This window comes from Primulina tabacum, chromosome 18, assembly GCF_025594145.1.
Source record: "Primulina tabacum isolate GXHZ01 chromosome 18, ASM2559414v2, whole genome shotgun sequence".
Classification (NCBI taxonomy): Eukaryota; Viridiplantae; Streptophyta; class Magnoliopsida; order Lamiales; family Gesneriaceae; genus Primulina; species Primulina tabacum.
The window spans coordinates 7,069,033-7,093,160 of record NC_134567.1 but is presented as its reverse complement, the minus strand read 5'-3'; the positions used below and the strand labels follow the sequence as shown (position 1 = coordinate 7,093,160).

General features: G+C 39.6%; 2 protein-coding genes across 2 annotated transcripts; one reads left to right on the top strand and one right to left on the bottom strand.

Moving 5' to 3' along the window:
• Window positions 1-204: 204 nt before the first annotated feature.
• On the top strand, window positions 205-2,919 carry LOC142533314 (uncharacterized). Its single transcript, XM_075640041.1, has 2 exons — window positions 205-1,552; window positions 1,623-2,919. Exon 1 carries the CDS (start codon window positions 260-262, stop codon window positions 1,463-1,465), a length of 1,206 nt encoding a protein of 401 aa, XP_075496156.1. The 5' UTR covers window positions 205-259; the 3' UTR covers window positions 1,466-1,552; window positions 1,623-2,919.
• A 1,595-nt stretch (window positions 2,920-4,514) lies between these two features.
• On the bottom strand, window positions 4,515-6,883 carry LOC142532273 (uncharacterized). The gene is made up of 4 exons (XM_075638592.1): window positions 6,827-6,883; window positions 6,320-6,739; window positions 5,760-6,017; window positions 4,515-5,408 (listed from the first exon to the last, which is right to left on the bottom strand). The coding sequence occupies exons 1-4, from the start codon at window positions 6,881-6,883 to the stop codon at window positions 4,515-4,517; spliced, it is 1,629 nt and encodes a 542-aa protein (XP_075494707.1).
• Window positions 6,884-24,128: the final 17,245 nt, after the last annotated feature.

The window sequence follows — 24,128 nt, the reverse complement described above, 5'->3', positions numbered from 1 at the left end:
TTTCACTTGTGAGCATACATTCTTCTATCCGTCAAAGCCAATCCTTTACACTCAGCGGCGAATTTGTTATTGGAATGTCTACTCCTGGGTATGTTTTAATTTTGGCTGGGTATACTTTGTCTCAGTTTGCCTCATTTCGAATTTTCTCCTTTGCAGGTCTTCGAAGATCATTGCTGATGACTCCACCTTGGTGGAAGTGTTTAATCACGTCATTGACCCCTCCTACTGCCACATCCCTCTCTCGATCGAGACCACCAACATGTTGTTCCCCCTGTCCACTCTTGAGTCAGACGTCCTATTGTTGAATCGTGCCGTTGCGCCTCTTTTTGAATTCGCCAAGTTCAAGTCTCTACCGCGAGGTGATGCAAATTGGAACATTTGGATCGATAGGTTGAAAAAATTTGATGGGGACATATGGCGGAAACAGGGCCTTTATCAGTTCATTCAAATGTCCACCATCGACCGTACCTTTAATCTTGACCTTATTGAAGGTGCCATTAGGCTGTGGGCGCTGCCTTGTAATTCCTTTATACTCCCCTGTGGCCCTATGTCTGTAACTCTACTGGATGTTTTGCATCTTACAGGTCTTCCCCTTATAGGAAATGAATTTGCCAGCTTAGTGGATACTCAGGAGTTACCTCAGCTTCCCGAACAGTACTGGAATCCTTCATCTTATTCTCAGGTTATTAGGTCCTGGAGCACTCTTAAAAGAACTTCTCCCATCAGTGAGGAACGCATATCTTTCATGTGGGTGTTGATATGTAAATATCTCTTTTGTCCCTCCTCTGGTAAGCCTACCATGGAATACTTGGCCCTTGCTAGGTCTTTAAGCGTTGGACATGTTCATGGTCTTGGTGTGATGTTCTTGGGGTCGCTTTATCACTGGTCGAATGTCGCAGTAAATGACGCACCCCTATCCAAACTCAGTGGGGCTATGTGGTTCCTCCAGATGTGGTTGTTTTCTTACTTCCCTGAGTTAAAATTTCCACCAGGACTCCTATCTGAGCGATTATCATGGAGGGAGCTCATATATTTCCAGAGTCACTTCACCATTGCAGGGGTTTGTTCTTTTATGCGATCCTTGCCTTTCTCGCGAGCGGTTCATTGTCCTCATTTCCTCACCATCACAGCCGAAGAGTACCCATGGGTTGGACATATGGCTGCCAGTAAAAAGATAAATGTGTCATCCTTGGTGGAAAATGTACGCACTGTCATCCTGCATCCTCGATTTTTGGTACATGACGGGACTTCCCCTCGCGACCAGAGTACCCATGTCTTTGAGTTTTACAATCCAGCTTTGAATCCATCCCAACTGGGTCTATGTCCGACCGTCTCCTCCAGTGCATTGTATTTGCCTCGTTCTTTGAATGACATGATGAAGGCAGAATTGTCCCAGAGAATTTTCACTTCCCTGTCACTGATAGAACTGTCCGATCAAGAAGAATATTTCAAGACCCCGTTATAATGAGCCCCATTTCAGCATCCGATTATTATCTTGGGTGGTGGACTGCATGATACGATCAACTTCTCCCCGAGGAGCTGGAGATTCCAGGTACAATTCCTTTTGCCTTTGAAATGGTTTGCTACTCTCAATTTTGAAATATTATATGTTTGGATTGCAGATCTTCAAAGTCCCCGACAAGCCTTGGATTTATCAGCTACTAGGAACGATAGAAAAGGTATGGAAGGGAAACCAAATCCCGCCCAAGTAATCCCGGCTGCCCAAGAAAAGAAAGCATATGTTCCTCCTCTGTTGAGACGGCGAACTCGATCTACCACCCAACTGTCTCAGGCAATTCTACCACTCATCATCCCTTCGGCTAGCACTCTGATAGTGGAAAATATTGATTCTTCTTCAACCTCTAGCTCTTCCGCTGATCAAGAGACTGAGTCGGATGATCACGTCCCTTTGGCCACTCCTTTGGCCTCACTTAAACGCAGGAAAATTCTCCCAGGAAGTCCTTCAGATGATGTGGCAGAGAAGCCTTTCTCGACCAGCTCTCACTTTCAGGTAATAACCCTTATACTCTTCCTTTAGTTATCATTTGGATCTCACCTCCTCCCTGGTACTATAGGATTTATCAGCACGGCGGTCGATGGTCTCTTTGGTTGAAGAGACTTTGGACTTTGACTTCAGTTTCCTAGATTCAGGATCGCCCACGCGGCCTCTTCTTCGAACCTCTCCTCTGGTTTGGAGCTGGCCATCGTGAAAGCTTCACTACGACATTTTCTGAACATGAATCTCAATGCCTTAGGGGACATGGAGAAGGCCACCATTTTATCTGCCGCGTCTATTTTGAAGAGCAGCCCTGATTTTTCCTCATCCCCGCTGCATGATGCACTGAACACTTTACCAAACATGTTCTCATCTTTTCAGGCTTCGAGTTCTACCTGTTTTGAGACATTGATTCAGGTAAGAAACTTCAAGGGGCAAAAAGAGAGATTGGATGGCATGCTCTCCGAGAGAAAAATCGCCCTGTCCACTTTGCATCAGAAGACTGCATAATTTGATGCCAAGGAGGTGCTTGTGAAGAAGTTAGAGATGGAGCTCGCTCAACACAAAGATGACATGGTAAACCTTCTGCACGAGAGTGAGGTTCTAAAAGCTTCCTCTGATAGACTCAAGGCCGACATCCAATGCCTGGGTGACGATTTGATAAATCAGAAGCAGGCCTATCAACACTGGGAAGATACCTTGAAGGCTGCTGAGCAGACTCGAGCCGAGTGTCTGTCCAAATGGGAAGAGTTACGTCAACTGGATTTCTCTTGAAAACTCTATCTCATCTCCATGGTGATCCTAGTTTATGTTTTGGCATTTTTATGAAATTTCTGGACCATAGCATAGTACTTTCCTAACATGTTGCACTTATTTGCCATAATGTGGCTTGTTCCTTTTTCTGTTTCGTGAATGTTGGGGAATGGTCAAAAACTCAACTTTGCTGTTAGAATAAATTGTTGTATGGGTATCTGTTGCTTGGGATTTGTTTGCAGGTGTTTAAATTTTTGGCATTTTACATTTACGAGGGAAACTGCCAAAATTTTCTAAAAAGTGAACATTTAATAACGACGCAAACAAACGCAAATCAACATATATTCCTAATGAACGGCCAAACCACATTTTTCGAATAAAGCTCACTGAAGTTTCAAGACATGCACTAAATGAACTTCGCTTTGTCATCGATTTTTTGCCAACTAACACAATGAAATGAGCACTTTACCCAAACTGACTACATCGAACTCCACGAACCAGCATTTTATTTATTTACAAATGATTCATCATTATTTACAAACAAGTTCAGCAAGAAATGACTTAAAAGCCTATTCCTCTCATATTCAACGGAACTTCTTACAAATTAATATGGCAGATTCAAACAAAGTGGCCATCTAGCCTACTCTGTACTAAACTCCTTCGCATCCAGCTTCATGAACCCTTTGTCTCCGACATCCCTACCCAACTACTGGGATAATAATGCTTCAAATACTTGCCATTAATGAATCTTCTATGTGGCTCCCCATCCAGACTTGCCAACCAGTATGCGTTTCCATCTAAAACTCGATGAACTTTGAATGGACCTTCCCAGTTGGGCGACCATTTGCCAAGTTCTCTGTCTTTTGACCCAAGGGGTAAGATCACCTTCCAAACCACGTCTCCTTCCTCGAATATTTTCTTATTCACACGTTTATTATAACTTTTGGCCACCTTGGATTTCTGAAGCATCAAAGCATTATACGTTTGCATTCTCAGCTCATCCAAATCCTCAAGTTCCATGATCATAGCTTCCGTGTAGAGCTCTGGCTCCAATTCATTCTGCTTCATCACTCTCAAAGAAGGGATCACCACTTCCATAGGCAATACTGCATCATGTCCATAAGTCAAGGTGAAAGGGCTTAGACCAGTAGCACTTCTCTTTGATGTCCGATAAGCCCACAAAGTTTCCGATAACAGCTGGTGCCAATCTCGGGGGTTATCCTCCATCATCTTTTTCAACATCTTGAATAAAATTTGGTTTGAAGCTTCAGCTTGACCGTTGGATTGGGGATAATGAGGGGAAAAATTAATCAACTGGATCCCATATTCCTCAGCAAATTCCTTCATTTCTGACCCAACGAATATAGTTCTTTGGTCAGTCGTGATCGATTGTGGGATTCCAAATCGGTGAATAATGTGCTCTTTCACAAATACAATAACATCTTTCTGCTCTACCTTCTTCATGGGGAGGGCTTCAACCCACTTGGTGAAGAAATCACTAGCCACAATTATAAAGGAATGCCCTTTAGATGAAGGAGGATAAATTTTCCCTATCAAATCCATGGCCCATCCCTGGAATGGCCACGGCTTTATGACAGCGTGCATCTCATCAGCTGGTATCCTCTTGATATTCCAGTGTTTTTGGCACTGTTGACACCCTCTCGAATATCTTATACAATCCTTTAACATCGATGGCAAATAATGGCCGTGTCTGCGGATTAACCACCTCATTTTGATCCCTGACTGATGTGCCCCACATATTCCTTCATGTATCTGCTTGCATCACTTTCATGGCCTCTGGGAAACCCAAACACCGCAACAATAAACCATCATCCCCTTTTCTGTACAGTTCATCTTCCACCAAGACATAATGTAGAATTATCATCTTCAAACTATATTGCACCTTCTGCTCAGGATTCCTCAATGCATCTTTTATCTCATCTCTCCAATCCCCGGCGAGTTCCACATCAATATCAAAGGTATCCACTTGTATTCCTCGCTGGTAAATAGAAGGATGATTCTTCTTTTGTACCAGCAAAAGTTTGTGGGTGAGCTCGAGCGATATCCTTAAACTAGAAGCAATCTGAGCCAATTCATCAGCTTCCCAGTTGTCTTGTCTTGGCACGTGTTGGAAGGTCACCTCTTCAAAATCGTCAAGGAGCTGTGAAGCAATCGTAAAATATGGGGCCAACGCCAAACTCGAACATTTGTATTCCCCTGACATTTGCATGAGAACCAACTGGGAATCTCCAATAATCAACGCATCTTTAGCGCCCAAATCTCGTAAAATTTCTAAACCAATCACTAGTGCTTCATATTCAGCCTGATTATTGGTGCAAGGAAAGTCCAGATTGAATGACAAAGCTGTCTTAACTCCCGCTGGGGATGTTATCATGACTCCCACCCCTGATGCCCTCTCTGTACTGGAACCATCAAGCTTCAAAGTCCAGGGCTGATTAACATAGAACACTGGGATATCCACTGGTGCACTCCCTGCCACATCAACCATAGGGTGGTCTGCCAGAAAATCAGCAACGGCTTGGCCTTTTACCGATTTTTGGGGACAATAAATCAAGGTGAATTCGGCTAATGCCAACGACCATTTGCCAATCCTTCCAGTCAAGATAGGCCTGTGAAGCATGTATTTAACAAGATCTGTCTGCGAAATCACATAAACTCTTGAATGGATCAGATAATGCCTTAGTTTAGTACATGAATAATATAACGCTAAACACAAATAATAAATGGCATGCTCATGATTCTCTTGGTTATTTTGTGCCAAAAGACATTCAATAGAATTTTGAGCGGCCAATATATATAATTTGAGGGGAAAACCACGCCTTGGGGGCATCAAAACAGGAGGTTTAGACAAAAAATCTTTTATCTTGTCAAAGGCTTATTGGTGACACTTTTCCAACTTAAATTTTTCCGAGTCCTTCAGCTTTAATAATAAAGAGAATTATCGAGTTTTACCTGACAGGTTTGAAATGAATCTTCTTAAATAATTTACCTGACCGAGGAATCTTTGTAGCTCCTTCTTATTCTTCGGTGGCATCGCTGCCATGATAGCTTTAGCCTTATTTTTGTCCACCTCTACTCCCCGCTGGTGAACCAGAAACCCAAGGAAATTCCCAGCTTGTACAATGAAAGCACATTTCCAAGGATTCAGCTTCAAGTTGTGTTGCCTCATCCTTACAAAACTTTTTCTGAGATGGCCAAGGTAATCTGATGCTTTTTTTGATTTCACAACAATGTCATTAATGTATACCTATAAACATTGACCGATCATGTCATGGAAAATGGTATTCATGGCCCTTTGGTAAGATGCTCTCGCATTTTTTAATCCAAATGGCATAACCAGCCACTCGAACGTGCTGATCGCCCGAGGGCATCTGAAAGCTGTCTTGGATACATCTTCCTCTGCTATTTTTATTTGGTTGTATCCTGAAAACCGTCCATGAATGACATCAATCCATTTTTTTCCACTGCATCAACTAACATATCAGCTATTGGCATGACATAAACGTCTTACGGGGTGGCATAATTCAAATCTCTGAAATATATGCAAACTCGAAGCTTCCCATTCTTTTTCATAACAGGGACTATGTTTGCAAGCCATTCCGTATATCTTACTGGACGGATGAATTTCGCTTTGAGTAATTTTTCGATTTCTTCTTTTACTCTTGCTTCAATGGCCTTGGACATCCTCCTAGCCCGCTGTTGGTATGGATTAAAACCATCTTTAATTTGTAGCCGATGTTCCACCAATTTACAGTCTAAACCTGGCATATCCTCATACTCCCACGAGAAACAATCTTTGAATTCTATGAAGATTTTCACAATTTCTCCTTTCATCTCTTTCTCTAACAAGTCACTGATATAGGTAAGTATGGTGCATTCCACGGTTCCCAGATTCACTTCTTTCAAAGGATCCTGATTCTCTGGCTGTCGATCTTCCATCTGAGCTGGAGCAAAGACTATATCTTTCAACTATAATTATGTCTCCTCATTGTTATCACATTCATCTTCAAATATTATTTCAGTTCCGTCAATATCTCACAATCCCTGAGATTGTACCTTGTTCACCAGATGCTGCAATGTGGCTTTCCATTCGAAAGTTGCAGCCACTTCCATCTCTTCTTTAGTGAACTTAATCATCGACCTCCTCGATAATCGGTCGGACCATGGGTCTAGGAGAGACCATGGCGGTGGGTTTGAGAATTTTTTCAACTGCTTCTCTCACTTTTTTAGTGTCCATGTAGACTGCACATTGCTGTCCATTCACCTTGTAATCACGAATTTTAATAGGACTGAAGGCTCCATCATAATACCTAGCCTCTACTGCATTTGAATTAGATTGATACGGCTGTGAATCAGCCTGCACTACTTCCACCTCATCCCCTTTCCACATCAACAGTAACTGGTGCATGGATTATGGTACACAATGATTGGTGTGAATCCAATCTCTCCCTAACAAAGCATGGAAACTAGCACTGGAATTGACCACGAAAAAGGCTGACAGCGAGAATCGGGATCCTACAGTAACATTCGCTGGCAATACTCCCAAAGTTTTTGTATATTCCCCAGTAAAAGCCGCCACAGAGACTTCGGTAGGAATCAAGTCTTCCACATTCTTTCCCAACTTCTGAAGGATTCTATATGGCAAAATATTCACAGAAGACCCATTATCTATCAACACTCTAGACAACGGCTTTCCATTCATGTGCGCTATAATGTAGAGTGGTTTGATATGTTTCGTCATTTCGTTGGTGGGTCGCTTCATTAACACTCTTTTCTCTTCATCGATAAGAACACCGACGCTTTCATTCAAAATATCAGCTTGAATGGATTCTATACCACTTTGATTTCCAGTGAACACATCGGATTCAAGCGTTCTTTTGCGTTTAAACTCCTCTGGCAGCATTAATACGCCAGTGGCACATTCAAATGAAACGAAGATCTGTCCCACCCTGAAAGTAGCCTTCTTGACTGGTTCACCGTCTTCCTCTGATAACAAGTCATCACCTTCTTCTTCTTTATTTTCAGTGGCCTTCCTTCCAAATTTCTTCTTCTCTTTGCATGACTCTTCCATCTTCAATCTACTCTCAGAAGCTTTTTCTCTCAACAGGCGTCGTTTTTGGGTCCGAGAAAGATGTTTTTGGACTTTTGGATGTTCTACCCGCCTCCATACGCCATCGAGAATTGTTCTGGGAGAAACAACAAAGCGGGATTTTCTTTCATAATTTTTATCGGTGTTCAGAAGAGATGGCCTCTGTAATATCTTCTGAAATGACTGCCGGTCACTTCTTCTCTCGCTATTCACTGACCAAGAACATGGGCTCCTTCTGAGGTATTGGTTCTCCGGCCTTTTGGCCATGAATTCCCTATCATACCTCCTATTCCTCTCAGAATAATGCAGACTGCCCCCACTGTAATGGCGGTCTTTCCATGAGAAGATTCTGTCCTCTTCTCTTTAACCTCAAATATCATTTTCGAGGTACCCAATACTTCTTTATGGTAAGTCTTGGTTTAATGGACATGTCCCCACTCCCATTCCTTCTCCTCTCATTGATTAAAAAACGCAAGTCAGTAATGCTCATGTTCACATTGGCTACCGGGGGAAACAGATCTTCATCCACTATCATTGCTTCTTTTTTCTCGGGAAATTTCAGGACCCCTTTGTTGATTCTTTCCTGCAAGACATTCTTGAAAGCCCAACAAGCATTAGTATTATGGTTGAAGGAATTGTGATACTTACAGTAATATCTTCCTTTCACCTCCTCCCTAGTGGGCAGCTTGTGATCTGGGAGAAATGTTATAAACTTTTCCTTCACTAAGTGATCGAAAATTTCCTCCGTCCTTGATGCATCGAAAGTATAGGGTGTTTGCACTGGAGGAATGTTTTTCTTGGAGATTTCTTCATTCTTGCTTTTCAAGAAAAAGGGACAGTGCGTGATCCGGAATTCGCTACTTCCACCAATGCGACTTCCTCCACTTCCTGGAAATAAGATCCCACTGTAGACTTTCTTTTATGACTCTCCTCTCGCAACAATTCCTCATACTCTAATACTTTGGCAGCAAGTTAATAAAAATCGTGGAATTCCATCCCTTGGAACTTTTTTCTAAGTTCAAAATCGATCTCTCGCTGTGCCATCTTCACATATTCTGATTCAGGGAGGAAAACTCGGCATCTGCTTCTCACCTTCTTGAATTTACAAATGAAATCATTGGCGGATTCCCCCGGTTTTTGGACCACCCTTGACAATTCCGCTATACTGATCTCTGGTACTGTTCTGAAGAATTGTGTATGGAATTGACGTTCCATATCATGCCAAGTCATAATAGAGTTTCGAGGTAGCGTTGCATACCACGTGAAAGTCGTGCTGGTCAGGGAATTGGGAAACAGCCGTAACTTGTAATTAGAAATTTTTTCCAAATTTGCTAACTCCACACACTGAATTTTAAATCTGGCCACATGTTCCATGCTAGATTGACCGTCCTTCCTTGAGTACAATGTGAAGTCTGGAATGCGGTATCCTCTTGGATAAAGGTTGTCACGATTCACAATATCAGAATACGATTTATGGAATTCTGGTCAGTTGATTGGCCTTACTCCTGGGCCATACAACTCTTGAATAACGTCCTGTACCGTGTCAAAATCCAACACTGCAGTTTGTCGTACCTGGTGTGGAAGATAGATTGCCCCTCGGGTATTATTCCCCGAACCTGGCACTGAATATCCACGCATTCCCCCATCACCATACATCCCTTGATGTAAGTTAGGAGACGTAACAGAGAACATATTACCAGCCATTTGTTTACTGTTGCTGCAATTTTGGAATTTAAACCCCGATTCCTCATCCCTTTTGTGCGGAGGAGTGTACCTTCCTTCCCTGGCAGATTCAGGAATCAGTGCTTCTCCCAAACGGCGATTTTCACCTACTTGAGGAATCCCCGATCCTTGACCTCACTACAACAAATTTTTAAATCAACAACACCTCTACAACAACGGTTTTAACTAAAACCGTTGTTAAAAATTTTTTGACAACGGTTTTAGTTAAAACCGTTGTTGTAGAGCGTTTTTTTAAGCAAAAGACAACGGTTTTATAAAAACCATTGTCTTTTGAGCATTTATGTCAACGGTTCTGCGAACAGTTGTCTATTAACGTGTTTTTTGGAAACTGTTGTCATATTTAGCGACGGTTTCAAGAAATCCGTCGCTAAATGTAGCGACGGTTTCTTCAAATTCGTCGCTTTTTCACATTTGCGATGGTTTGAAATATAACCGTCGCTACATTTAGCGACAGGTTAAGTTAAACCGTCGCATGTTTTTATTTCGCGACGGTTTTACTAAACCCGTCGCTAATATTAGCGACAAATATAGCTTTACCGTCGCTAAATATAGCGACGGTCAAATGACAAACTGTCGCAAATTTAAATTTTGAAAATGCCGCCATTATTAGAGACGAATTTGTCAATAACCGTCGCTATGAGCGACGGTTTAACCAATAACCGTCGCACAATTTTCTATAAATACCGCAACTTTGGATCCACTTTCTTACCCCTCCCTCACAACACTTAAAATTTTTCTCTCTTACACAATTTTACCACTTCACAACACTTAAAATTTTTCTCTCTTACGCGATTTTAGTTTCTATTTAATGTAAATTTTATGTCTTTAATTTTTGGTAAATTTTTAAATGTTAGTTAAAATCATGAATTATGTTATCAGAGTAATATTGTAAGTTTGTTTAGATTTATTAAATTATTAAAAGTAATTTTTTTTATTTTACCGAAAATATTAGCGACGGAAGACATGATACAACCGTCGCTAAAATAGCGACGAAATGCATGAACAAATTGTCGTTAATTTTAGCAACGGTTTTTACTTCCGTCGCGATATTTGAAGACGACGGTTTTTTAATCCATCGCTAAATAGCGACGGATTTACATAAATCTGTCGTTAATGTTGTAGGCGACGGTTCCTCGTAAACCGTCGCAAATGGTAGCTACAACAACGGCAAAAAACCGCTTCTTGAAGTTTATCATTTTCTGATGTAACAACCTCTCCTTTTGCAGACTTCCTTCATTCTTTCACCTCTGCCACAAATTTCATCATAACAGTAGCGAAAGCTTGGGTAATTTCTCTGAGATCACTGCGGATATTCTTTTTCATAGTCAACATGAAGTTGGTTGAAGGTCCATCACCACCAGAAACGACAACTCCTTCCTTCATAGTCTCCTCTTCGAACTGGTGAACAAGTCTTTCAACAGTTCTTCCATCTGCATCGGTTTCTTCTTCATGTGAGCGATGACCTTTCCCCTGTGATGGAGAAATTCCTTCTTTCTTCTCAGTACGCTTTGGAGGCATTGTGTCCCACTGTGCGTGCCAAGTTGTTTCTCTCGAAAATTGCGGGCGTGCCAATTTGTTATTCTCGAAAATTGCGGGCGTGCTAGAGCAGTTGTGGCTGCAGAGGTAGATGGTTCTCCTTCTCTGGTCTGCAGCTCAAACTCATAAGCCTTTAAATCAGCAAACAAATCATGAAGTTCAATCTGATTCAGATCTTTGAACTCCCTCATTGCCATGGTCTTGACATCTCATTCCTTGTGAAGACCTCTCATTACTTTTAGTGCAATTTCTTTATCGGTATACACTTTTCCAAGTGCATTTAACTCATTGATGATACTGCTCACTCTTTCATCATACTCGTGTATTGATTCTCCTGCTTTCATTTTGATGTTATCAAACTTTTGAACAGCAACAGAAAGTTTATTTTCTTTGGTTTGATCATTTCCTTCACACAGCTGGATCAGCTTTTCCCAAATTTCTTTGGCTGTTTTACACATCTTTATTTTGCTGAAATTTACTTTGTCCAGCGTTTTGTACAGAATGTCTTTAGCCACATTGTCAAGATTTGATTTTCTTTTGTCTTCAGTTGTCCATTCATCTCTGGGCTTTTCTATTCTTTGTGGTGCCCCTTCTGTTATGGCAACTGCTGTATTTGTTTTTAGAATCTTCATGGGTCCATCAGTTATGACATACCACATGTCATCATCTTTTGCAGCCAAATGAGCCTGCATTCTGATTTTCCAATCATCAAATTCTTCTCTGGAGAACATGGGAATTTTGTTGAATGAAGTCATGCTGGCAAGTTTTTAGATCAAAAGTATTCAAGAACAAGATTCAACCGCTCTGATACCACTTGATAGGATCGATTAACGTATCAAGAGTGTTTAGAAGGGGGGTTGAATAAACACTCACAATTAAAACTGATCTTTTCGAATTTTGAGTTCAGTTTGGTGACAAACTGATTCTCGGAATCTTGTTGGTCAATGACAATCAGTTAAACTAAAGTAGTTGCGGAAAATGACTGACTGAAAGATAGAATACGAAACTGAAATAAAATAGGCAAGGGTTGTTTCTGGATGTTCGGAGAATTTAATTACTCCTACGTCACCCCTTCTATCTCAAGGATATGATATCCACTAAAAGACTTTGATCAAATACAAGAATTGTACTGACCCACTTCAGTTTGGGCTTAACACTGCCAAAAACTGAAACTCTTAGTATTACAGAATATTCTCAGTGCGTAACTGATCTTAGCACTATCGTATTTCAACGATTATTACAACTTGCTAATGAGCTCAAATTGTAGCCTTAACTGCTACGAATATATCAAGTAAGATTGAGCTGAGATTTTGACAGAGTGATAGCAAGCTTTTGAATAGTGTTGACTCTCTTCTTTTCTTCAGCTGTTCTTCTGTCATATTTATAAGCTTCTTTTCTCCAACGGTAACTTGAGATGAATTTGAATCTTTGTATCCGTTGATTTCTACTTGATTATTCCTTGGACATTGTTTGCTTTATTTATTGTGATGCGGCGTCTTAATTGCTTTCATCGAAATGCGTTTTTCTAAGCTGTATTGATTGAAGTACGGCGTTGCAATCTTCTATGTCTCTTGACGGTTGATTGTTCTTTCCCGAGATATGTTCAGTTGAAGGGTGCTTAGCATACGGCTGAATATATCAACTGATCAGTTTCCAACTGATCAGTCAGTTGATTTCAGTTATTAAGTCCAGTTGCTGAGTTCAGTTTACTCGATCAATTGGTTCGTATTTTCAATTGATTCATATTTTGTCAAACGCCGGAATTTAGTTTCCAACAGATTCCTTCCAAACTGTTTCATTTTTCGATAATTCCTCAAAAACCTCTTATCACACTACAAATTCCTAGTTGTTCTCACACAACCACCATTAAACCCTCCTTCTGATTACTTTGAGAAAAATAATTGGCAAAATATAATACATGTTGAACTAGGATTCCATGAAAAAGATCCCTTTGAAACACTTCGAAAATACTTTGGAAAATGACGATATTATAAACCTTGGAACGAAAATAAAACCTCTTATTTCTACCAAGCAATTATGGAAATTACTGACTCCGCATTGTTTAAAAACTTCTTTTTGGACCAAAGCCATGATGATCCTGCTTATTCCACCTGCAAAATCCTAAAAGTCATTGCTCCAATTGACTGGGGCTATGATTTTTCAAAACCTGTACTATTTCCAGAAAAATATAAAGAAGCTTCATTTTTTGAAATATCTTTTAATTAATAGGACTATCAACAGGCCTGGTACAATTCCTTCTTAATTTAAATCCAGAAACACAAACACACCTGGTTATTTTATTTGGATACCAAGATTTGTAATCCCAAAAAATTCCCAACCTGGTGGTACACATGGTGGGAATATTTTGGCTCCACTTATGAGATTCTCAAACACCCTGTCCAAAATTCCTTTAATCTTTTTATAGCTCAATATGCCCCGACAGCAGAAGAAAGATGATTCCATCCCCTTGCCCTTTTTTTCATGAAGTTTTATCTTCCTTGGGTTCTTTCCTGGACTGTTGAATTTTCAGACGAAAAAATTTTACAAATTAAGAGAAGATTTAAGGTCAAATTGTAGGACAAATTTAAAATTCTTTCAAGCCTTACAGCCACCAATGTCCAAGTTTGGATCACCAACAATAAAAATACAAAAGTCCCAACACAAAAATCGCTTTACAGGATTCCACAACGACAATAGACAGAATTCCTGGCACAAAAATCCCATATGACAGCAAGCTGCCAAAACTCCTGAAGAAATGCAAGCTATACTAATGAAATTCTCATCAGGACCTTCAAGAAAGTCAGAATCCTCTGATGACTCGCTTAACCTGGAAGAAGATGATCTCATTGGACCAGACGACCAAGGACCAATATTTGGAAATAGTGGTGTATAAATGTTTGTATTAGATTGTATGGCATTGTATTTGTATTTGTATTTGTATTGTTATGTACATTTTCATATGTTAAAAAAAATTCCAAAAATACCCCCAAAAAAGTATTTAAAAAGGGGATAAGACCTCAGTATAGAGGCACCGAAAATTTTTACCAACCTCTACCCGTATCTCTCTTCCTCTCTCTCTCTCTCTCTTCACTCATTCCCAGATCCAAATCCCTTTAACCATTACCCAGAAATCCGAAACCCTTTTTGATTTGTATATTCCATTTATTTAAAGTTATTTGATTCCGAAGGTTAGTAATGAAATCTTGTTTTAAATTCTAGAATTCTTAGATATATATATATTTAATGGCTGGTTAAACTGCCTACTTCTTTAAGATTTATGGAGTTCTTTGCAAAAGTATGCTCTGTATATAAATCCCTTAAAGGTTTATATGCATCAGAAACTGGAGGAACCACGGCCTTAAAGAATTTTAATTTTTGCAATTTACTTTCTGCATATTGTGGATCTTCTCAAAAGAGGAACCATCTTAATTTACTTTTTTTCATATTTAAATTCCCATATTTGTGGTTTCCCTTCACTAGGGAACCATCGTTGTTTTAAGTTATTTTATTTTCTGAATAATTTTTTTGATGTTAATTTCCTTACCTGTCTATGTATATATATATATATATATATATATATATATATATTCATTAGTAGTGGACGTTTCAAAACTTCTGTGGTTTTTCAGGGGCTAGTAGACTAGGAAACTTTGATGGTTGTCCAGTCTTCTTTTTGTCTCTGATTCTCTTCAAATAATTCCCAAATTTCTTTGTGATGTAGGAGATAGAGTCCTCACAAAGATCTGATTAATTAACCTCTTGGGACTGTTGAAGAAGATCATTATACGAATCATTAGAAACTTGGAATGTAATGGTTTTTCCCTTGTCCTCTTTTTGCATGTCCATGTTCATTTCGAAGGTACGAAGTGAACTTATCAAATCCTCCAAAGCTATCTGAGTTGTATCCTTAGCCTCATCAATTGCACATATTTTTATGTTGAACCTTTCGGGCAAGGATCAGAGTACTTTGCTTACTAGACATTCATTCGAGATGAGATCACCTAGACTGAATACTTGGCAATCTCCCTGAGACGTCGATCATAATCAATGACTGTTTCGGTTTCTTCCATTCTCAGATTCTCGAATTTTGATGTAAGCATTCTCTACTTTGTCCTTCTTACACTTGTAGAACCTTTACAATGCTTTTGAAGGATTTCACAAGCATCCTTGGCAGATAAACAGTTTTTAATTAAACTGAATATATTCAAGTCGACTGAAGAAAAGATTGCATTCAACGCCTTTGAGTTGTAATTCGAAACATGTACTTCATCGGCAGTCCAATCACTTTCCGGTTTTATCATGCTATCACCATTTTCGTCTATCCTCTTCAGTGGAGTCCAACCACTGATAACACGCTGCCATGCCCTTTCATCTATGGATTTTATGTAAAATCTGATTTTGACCTTCCATAGGCTATAATTAGAAACATCTAACACTGGTGGTTGTAGTGCTGTATTTGCTAATGACGCGTCCATTATAATAAGCAAACATGTTAAACAAAATAGTCAAGATCAGCACTTAGTATATTAAGATTAGGCTCTGATACCACTTGTAGGGTATGGGACATATTTTGTCTATCAGTTAATCGAGTAAAATCGTATGTGAACTAGCAAAATCATATATAATCGACAATTTGTGTTTATCAGAATTAAGTGTTTTGTGAAGTGTTACGACATTTCAGACAACATGCATCGGAATATAAAAGTTTATGACACAAATTGACGTTAAGTAAGTAGATGGACCAGAATGAATTTTACACAAGTATAAATACTTGTGTTGCGCCTCTGGGCAAAAATTAATCACTAGAAAATAACTTTCAATTTTATAAAAACCAATCACTAGTGATTTTAACGAAAATAAATTTTCTCAACACGTTGATAATATCAAATGCTTTCTAAAACAACTAACAACACTAAAACGCAATTAACAAAGCAAAAATGTGATGCCAAAAATTGGGGCAACAAAAACAAATCTTCAGACAACTCCTTCACAGATGTTGTCTGCAGATGTCTCCAATAATCACGGCAACACGTGAAACATCACTCTTCAAAACAGCAATGTCCTTGTAGAATGTTTTTCTCTGAAATCCACGATGTGCAAAGTGTACACGAAATGCAACTACGAAAACTTCAAAGTGAAGAGTGAAAAACAAAACGATATTGAGAGCAACAGATTAAAGGGCCAAAAGAAACGACCTCTCTATTTCTTTAACCTGCTTCCTTTATTTATAGTTGTCTCATCTTCTAGGATTCATTTTCAAAGAAATCTACAAGATATGAAAATCAAGAATTCTATTTGAAAAAATCTCTTTTTTAATCAATAATATCATACCTTAAAAATCATTATCATAAATATCATATTTAGAAAGGTAAAAACATTAATTCAATATCTTATAAGATCTTATCTATAAGGAAGTTAAATTTAAGATGAAATTATTTCAAAGAATAAATTATATCTTGGAATCCAAGATAATTTTTCCTTTCAAAGTTGTCTTCGTGTTCATCAAATCTAGTAACTCATTCTATAGCTCAACATGTTCTTAGCTTGCAAAAGTCTTTTGTTTGGGAGTATAATCTCCTTAGGCACCGCTTGATACGTAGAAAGAGATTAATAATTGAAAGATAATATAAGGGATAACAAAGTTGAGAACGTGGACATTTAGTACGACTTCTTAAATTTCATTCATGTTTGGTAGTATTTATTCGTAAGGGATAAACACAACTCATTATTTAATTTCCCTATTTTACCCCTGTAACTGTACATAGGAGGTTTCTTCTTTTTTACCCGAAGTGCAGAACTCTGTAACTATTCTCTCACTCAACGCTTGTCCTTGGCATTTCTTACATCCCACGTCCAATGCACCTAGACAACCCTTGAAAAAATATTATGGACAATGCAGATAATATTATGAACAATGTAAACCAATACTTACATGAAGTCAAACACATTTTATGGACAATAAAAATGTAACGCCCCGAAAATTTTAAGGTCCACGCAAACCACATGCAAGCAATTATTAAATTCTTTTGTATTTTAATTAATTGTTTTAATTGCATGAATTAATTATGTTGTGCATTTTGACATGTTTAAAATATATTTTTCTACATGTTGCATTAAAATGGTATTTTTAAGGAATGTTCAAGTGACGATCGAGGAACGGGGACCGAGGGCTGTAAATGTAAATTGTTTTTGTTAAATAATTATTTTTAATTATTTAAAATAAAGTTGATGGTTTTTAGTATTTTTGAAAATAAAGGGTTTTGAAGTGATTTTATACGCCGGGACGTAAATTTTATCGGTGTTGGTTTTTCAACTAAAATACGAACTTTTGGGCAACCCGGCTAATAAATTCACATATTTGCTAAAAGAAAAACTTTTTTAATATTTTAATTATGTCCTAATTAGACTAATGGGCCCTATTAGATGGCTTAATAGGCCTAATAAGCCTTGAAGGTGATTAAGTAGTATTTAAAGTATTAAAATATACTAAACCCTATTCTAGAACATAAAATAATCGGCCACCACTCAATTTTATTTTCTTAAAACACTCCCCACCACCTTGCACGGCACTACATACAATTTGGAGAGGGTTTTCGAAAGGGCAAGCAAGATCAAGCCATCGTCGTGTCCCGTTCTTCGTCGTCAACGGATATTCGAGCGTATATAACGCAAAGGCACGCCATACATCTCCTTTTCTCATCCATCATAATATAGTATTGTTTGAATTATTGTATGCATGAAGTTCATGGAATTATTTCTGAAAATTTCGGTTTATTGCTTGTATACATGAGGAAACTTGATTCTTTGAATCCAATAACTTGTTTATTGTTTAGTTAAGGGGCTGCCATGATTAGGGTAAGATCAAGTAAGGTTTATACATGTTTTAGAGTTCCACACACCACCCAACACTCGGCTGGAACAAAGAAAAAAAAAAGGAAAACAAGAACAAGCAACAACCGTAACCTTGCTGTCAAGGGTATAGGGGATCGGGTTCCTTGTTCCAGGGGTTGGCTTGGTCTTGGCTTGGGCCAGGGCTCGGCTAGAGTCTGTCACGGGTCAGGGGGAGAGTCCTAGCCAAGCTAGGACTCACGGTAAGGGCTGGGAAAGAGTCCTAGCCACGCTAGGACTCCCACCCGAGAAACACACTACATGAGCGTGGGTGAGTATAGGTGTCCAGGAGTTGAGGGCCTTGGTTCGGGGGTCATGGGCTGGGTTAGAAGGAGTCCCTAGGGTCCTAAGTAAGTGCACATGGGTTGGGTCCAAGGGTTGGGGCGTTGGCTGGAGCCACAAGCTCCATAACGTAGAGTCCCTCCTAGGTGAAATTATCGGCCAAGCTTAGGGAATTTTTGGGCTGCACGTTTTTGTAGTTTAGATAGGTTTCTTGGTGAACCTAGGGTCCAGTAGGCTAATTTGGGAGGTTGGTCAGGTTTTGGACCAATATGGTTTGGGGGTAACTCGTGAAAATCGGAAGTTGGCTCGGGGTCGAAGTTTATGTGTCAAATAGGGTTTTTAAAATAAGAAAATTTGGAAAACGGCTCACGGGGGTCGAGTCGTGGTCCATAAGGGCTAAAATAATATAAAAAGACTAAATTTAGAATTTAGAAATTTTATCTTAAAGTTTGTATTTTTCGGGATTAAAACACCGTCAAAACAATTAAGAAAAGATAATTGAAAAAGTTTAACATTTAAGCCAAATAAAATTACGAAAAAATTAATGTAGGCTTAAATAATTATTTGGGACATGTTAGAGTCATGAAATCTAGATAAAATTCGAAAACGTAAAATGTCGAGTCTAGGGGTAAAACAGTCTTTTTACACCTAGAAATTAGTAAAGGTCATGGCAGTGCCCTAAATGCTATTTTTATGATATTATGATTATTTTTAAATGTTTATGAAATGTTCATGATTAAATTATGATTTTAAAATGTTTACGGGATTTTATAATGTAAGGAAGACATTTAAAAGACATGTTGCATGCTTGGTTTCAAAAACAAAATGTTATGTTATGCATGATTTTTATAAAGTGGTGAGAATGTAAATGTTGAAGGAAATGAAGTGATTGTGACTAATTCGTTAATGATGGCGATGTCGTGAGGGTGATGGTCCCAGTGGGAGCCCGACGATCGTGTTTCCATTATTGCGAATATGAGGTTATGAGGATATGAGGTTTGAGGTAAGAATGGGAATGTCTTGAGGGGAGAAGGCCCCAGAGGGAGCCCATTTATGGGAGAAGGCCCCAGAGGGAGCCCCGACGATCGTATTTCTATTCGATCATGATAGGCCAAGGCTCAGTTGACCGGTGAGAGTGTCGCTGATGTCCCCGCCGCCCAGTACTGTGGTTATATGTAGATGGATCCATCGATTTTCATGTCATGTTGAGGAAAGTCACAATTAACGATCTGAATTCAACAAAAAGGAAAAGGAAAATGTTCATGATCATGTTAAAAGCTTTTATGTCATGTCATGTTGAGGAAAAAAAAAATGTTAAGGTTTATGTTATGCATGTCATGAAAATGTTTATACTTAGAGTTGACGCATCATTATGAAAATGTTCCTATTTAAAGCTCATGCATCATAAAAGGTTCACGAAAATGTTCATGTTTGAAGTTTATGCATCTTCATGAAAACGATATTTTAAGTACAAATATTTTTCACTGTTATATGTTGACTGTATTACGTATTACTTGCTATAAAGATGATGGTGTGTTGAGTCTTTAGACTCACTAGGTGTGATGGATGCAGGTGAGTTTGAGGGAGAAATTGACGGGTGATTTGACTGGACTGAAGGCGCACACAACCAGAGGACCAGCGCTTCTACTTTTCCCCCATTATGACTTTTGACTCATGCTTTATGATTAAAGATGTAGAACCCGTAAATTAGATTACGTACGAGCCATGCATAATTCTAATATTTTGAATTTAATTGACTTCATTGCATGATTATTTAAATGTTTTTCTTTGAAGTTAATTATTTTAGCCAGCAGTTTAATTTTATTCTTTCAGTTATTTCAGTGAGGCCGGACTGGAGATGGAGTTTAGAGATAAATTTAAGACTTAGAAAATATTTCCATGATTTATTTTACTAGCAAGTAAGTTGATTTAAGTTAATAAGGAAGTTCAAGGAATTAATTAAGTTACTTAAGGTGAGTAGAAAATAAATTCATTTAAGTTCCATAATTAGGGAAATTAATTCACTAAATTATTTAAGGGATAGGTATGGCTCTTAAGGTATTAAAATTTATCAACTAAACAACATTCCCCCTTCATTTTTATTGTGTAATTTCGGTCACCCTTAGTTGATTAAGCATTGATATGCCAACTCACCCTTTGACCCATTCTTTGTTATTTTAGTATGCTAACCATTTTAATTATTAATCAACCTTAATTAATTAATTATTAAGCATTATCCTAGTCTAGATTAACATGAGGAATCGGCCACTCATTCTAGATCCATCCAAGAGATTTGATAGCAAACCAAATTCAAAATTTCAAAAGAGGAGACTTGGTCATACCTTGGTATCCCTTTATTTTTGGACCTCCATCACACTCCTAACCATTTCCCCTCCCCCCACCACCGAAATCTTGAGAGAGTTCAGAGCATTTTCGTGGGTTTAGTGAGAAAAAAAAAATCGATAGCTCATTAAGGAAAAATCGAGTGAAGAACGAGGTAGCAAGATCGCTTCATCTCCTCCGAGCCGAGTCGTATTATTCGTTCGTTTACCTTTCAAAACGAACCAGGCATGCATATATTCTTCCTTGACTCTTCAATAAAGTCCTGTTATCATTATTTTTACATTACATGATCATCATTTCCATGCAAAAACCGAAACACACCAAGAATTTTCAGAAAAATATAACATGCAGATTTTCGGTTTCCATGACAAGCTTCACGGGTTCTCTTGTTTTGATGTTTCAGGTGGATGGCTCGACTCCAGGCTCACTAGGCTACATCTAGACACATACTAGGGTGTGTCAAGACCATGATGGTCCATTCAAACCAGCCCCATGCATGAAAGAAACCGAAATTGACAGCAGCTTCTCATTCATAGCCATTTGTGTTTTTCGAAAATTCTGTTTTGAGGTCAAGGAAAAGGATCTGATCTTGGCTGCCCTAAGGGCCTATAGCCATGGTTAGATCACTTCCCTAGCATGTCTAAGACGTGACTAAGTCGCCCTTTTGGTGGCTTGGTCCATGGTGAATCGGTTTTTAAATAAAACAACAAGAACAGCCCCTCCCCTCTCGGCCCCTTCGGTTTTTGACAGCATGTGTGTGTTCGAGTTTTGTGGAATGGTATGGATCTTGGTTGGCCTATGGCCCTTAGCCACGGTTCATACCATGCCCCTAGATTTCTAGATCGTGCCATGGTCAATCAATGGCCACTGGAACGAGTCGAGACAGCAAGCGAAGCACAACACCACACACGCACGCATGAGGGCCCTCGGTAAGAGCTTTTGGTTGGTTGCTGGAATAGTGAGGATTGTGGCTGGCCTAGGGCCCTTAGCCATGGTTCAAATCATTCCTTGGGATGTTGGTAAGAGTCTCTGGTTGGTGGTTCACACCCCAATGGCCGGTAGTCTCGAAAACAACACAAGACACGCGATTGCACAGCTGCTGGAATTTGACAGCAACTTGCTGTGACGGTTCGGAGGCTCGTTTGAGTATTTGGGTGGCTTTTAGCCTATGGCCTTAGACTGGACAGTGTCTCATCGAGTTAGGAAGGTTGTGTTTTTGACCGTTCGTGATTCGGATCATTTTTTAGGTCGTACGAGAATTTACGGTGCGATGTGCCAAATTGACTCTCGAAAGAGCGTTTTTTTGTTTTGGCCTCCATTTCACCTAGATTTCGACCCTCATCATTTTAGGAGCATTAGTTCATAATTTTAAGCGTATTTTAATCATGACTATACGTCGGTTCAGTGTTGGTTCGGGTTGGTTCGGAGTCATGATTAAATACGAAGTCGTTAGACGTAATTGTCGCATTTTTCAAACTTAATTGCATAGTTTGATCAGGTATAAGCTATTGCATATTTTTCATGGCATATTTAGGTTGCAGCGAGTCTGGGAGCGATCCAATCCAGTTGGTAAAATATACAGGATATTTTCATTATGCCATTTAATTATATTACGTGCATGAAAATAGAAAATACTTATTTTTGAGATTTATGCGATATTGCTTGTGCTCAATTCACTATTATGGGAGCATTATTTTATACGGTCGCCAGTGACCGATCAGTTCAGTTTGATACCACCCGGTGGCTAGTGACCGGTCAGCTCAGTTCAGTTTGATACTCCCCGGTAGCCAGTTACCGATCAGTTCAGTTCAGTGCAGGGGCCACAGGCGTAGACCATAATCTCAACAGAAAATTTTTATCAGTTATTTCAGTACAGGGCTCCAATGAGCAAACATTCTATTTACTATTACTTTCAGTTCAGTTATGCACGTATTATAATTGCTCAGTACAAGTTATTTTAAGTATGCCTCATGACATGATATTTTTCCATGCAAATTACATTTTCTCGTTACCTACGATATTTGCATGCTGACTCTTTAGGCTCACTAGAATTGATTGTTGTAGGTACTGATGAGGCCAGGGCCGAGGGCGGGGACCAGTGAGCCAGCTTGGGTCGGCAGTAGTGGCACCCGAGGACCTCAGTTTCAGCACATGTCATTTTATGCTCAAACATTTTTACCAGTTGTTGGACATTCTTTGAATTGTTATTTTTGGCAAACTTTATTTTCTTCCGCTGCTATACTTTTTTAAACATTGAACTTGATTCATCAGTTGATTTTATGGATGAGGCACTCCATTTATTTTAAAAGAAAAATTTTAATTTTCCGCAAATTTTCAAAGTAAGAATTTTCGGGCCTTCGCAGTTGGTATCAGAGCCTATGTTCTTGTAAAGGGTTACACTACTACTGACCACGAGAAGCTCACGAAGCCACATCTTCGGTCTGTAAGTTTCACAGTCCAGCATTTTATTTAAGCATGAATTATTTTGACAGCATGCTTCCATTAAATAATTTCGACCAGATTTTTCAGCATTTCAGTGTTCATTTAAAATAAATTATGGAATTATGCATGTTAGTTACGTATGGGTTATGTTTGGAACAGTATGCCCCCTAGACGTCAAGTAGGACGCCCGAGAGGTAGTGGCGAGCACCGTCGCGAGGACGATGACGATCAGAGACAAGAGAGGCAGACACCTCCTCCTCCTCCTCCACCTCCACCACCGCCCCCACCTGACATGAGTGCCCAGATGCTAGCTGGGATGACACAGTTCTTCGCACAGTTTGCCGGGGAGCAATGCCGCAGCCGCAGCCGCAGCCAGGCCTACAGGGCCCGAGGCTGTTTATGAGAGTTTTATGAAGATTCGCCCGAAGGAGTTTTCTAGGACGTCTGACCCCATGATTGCCGAGGGATGGATCAAATCCCTCGAGGTTATCTTTGAGTTCATGGAGCTGGGAGATGCAAACAGAGTCCGTTGTGCCACCTATCTGTTCAGTGGAGATGCCAGCTTATGGTGGGAAGGAGCGTCAGTAGCCCTGACCTTGGCTACACTGTCTTGGACACGCTTCACGGAGGTTTTCTACTCCAAATATTTTGCTGAGGAAGTGCGCACCAGGTTGACCACTGAGTTCATGAGCCTGTGACAGGGAGATATGACGGTTACGGAGTTCATCCGTAAGTTCGAGAGGGGCTGTCATTTTGTGCCCCTGATAGCGAATGATGCCAGAGCTAAATTGATGCATTTCCTGGTGGGTCTATGGCCGATCTTGCGCCGGGATGTTAGGGTGTCTGACCCTGCTACCTATGAGATTGCTGTCTCCAAAGCCCTAGCCGCAGAGCAGGATCTGTGGGATATCGAGAGGGATCGCCAGGGCAAGCGCCCAGTCCAGGTACCACACCGCCCTCCTCCTCATCATCATCAGCAGCAGAACAAGAGGCCTTTTCTCGGACCGCCTAGAAACAGAGGCCAGCAGCAGCAGC

Excerpts from the sequence above, each read along its gene's own strand:
- LOC142533314 (XM_075640041.1), top strand. The coding sequence starts at position 260 with ATGTTGTTCCCCCTGTCCACTCTTGAGTCAGACGTCCTATTGTTGAAT.
- LOC142532273 (XM_075638592.1), bottom strand. The coding sequence starts at position 6,883 with ATGGAAGTGGCTGCAACTTTCGAATGGAAAGCCACATTGCAGCATCTG. Across the intron at positions 6,018-6,319 it reads AAAAGAATGGGAAGCTTCGA|GTATACATTAATGACATTGT; the intron begins GTTTGCATATAT and ends CAATGTTTATAG. Across the intron at positions 5,409-5,759 it reads TACAAAGATTCCTCGGTCAG|ACAGATCTTGTTAAATACAT; the intron begins GTAAATTATTTA and ends GTGATTTCGCAG.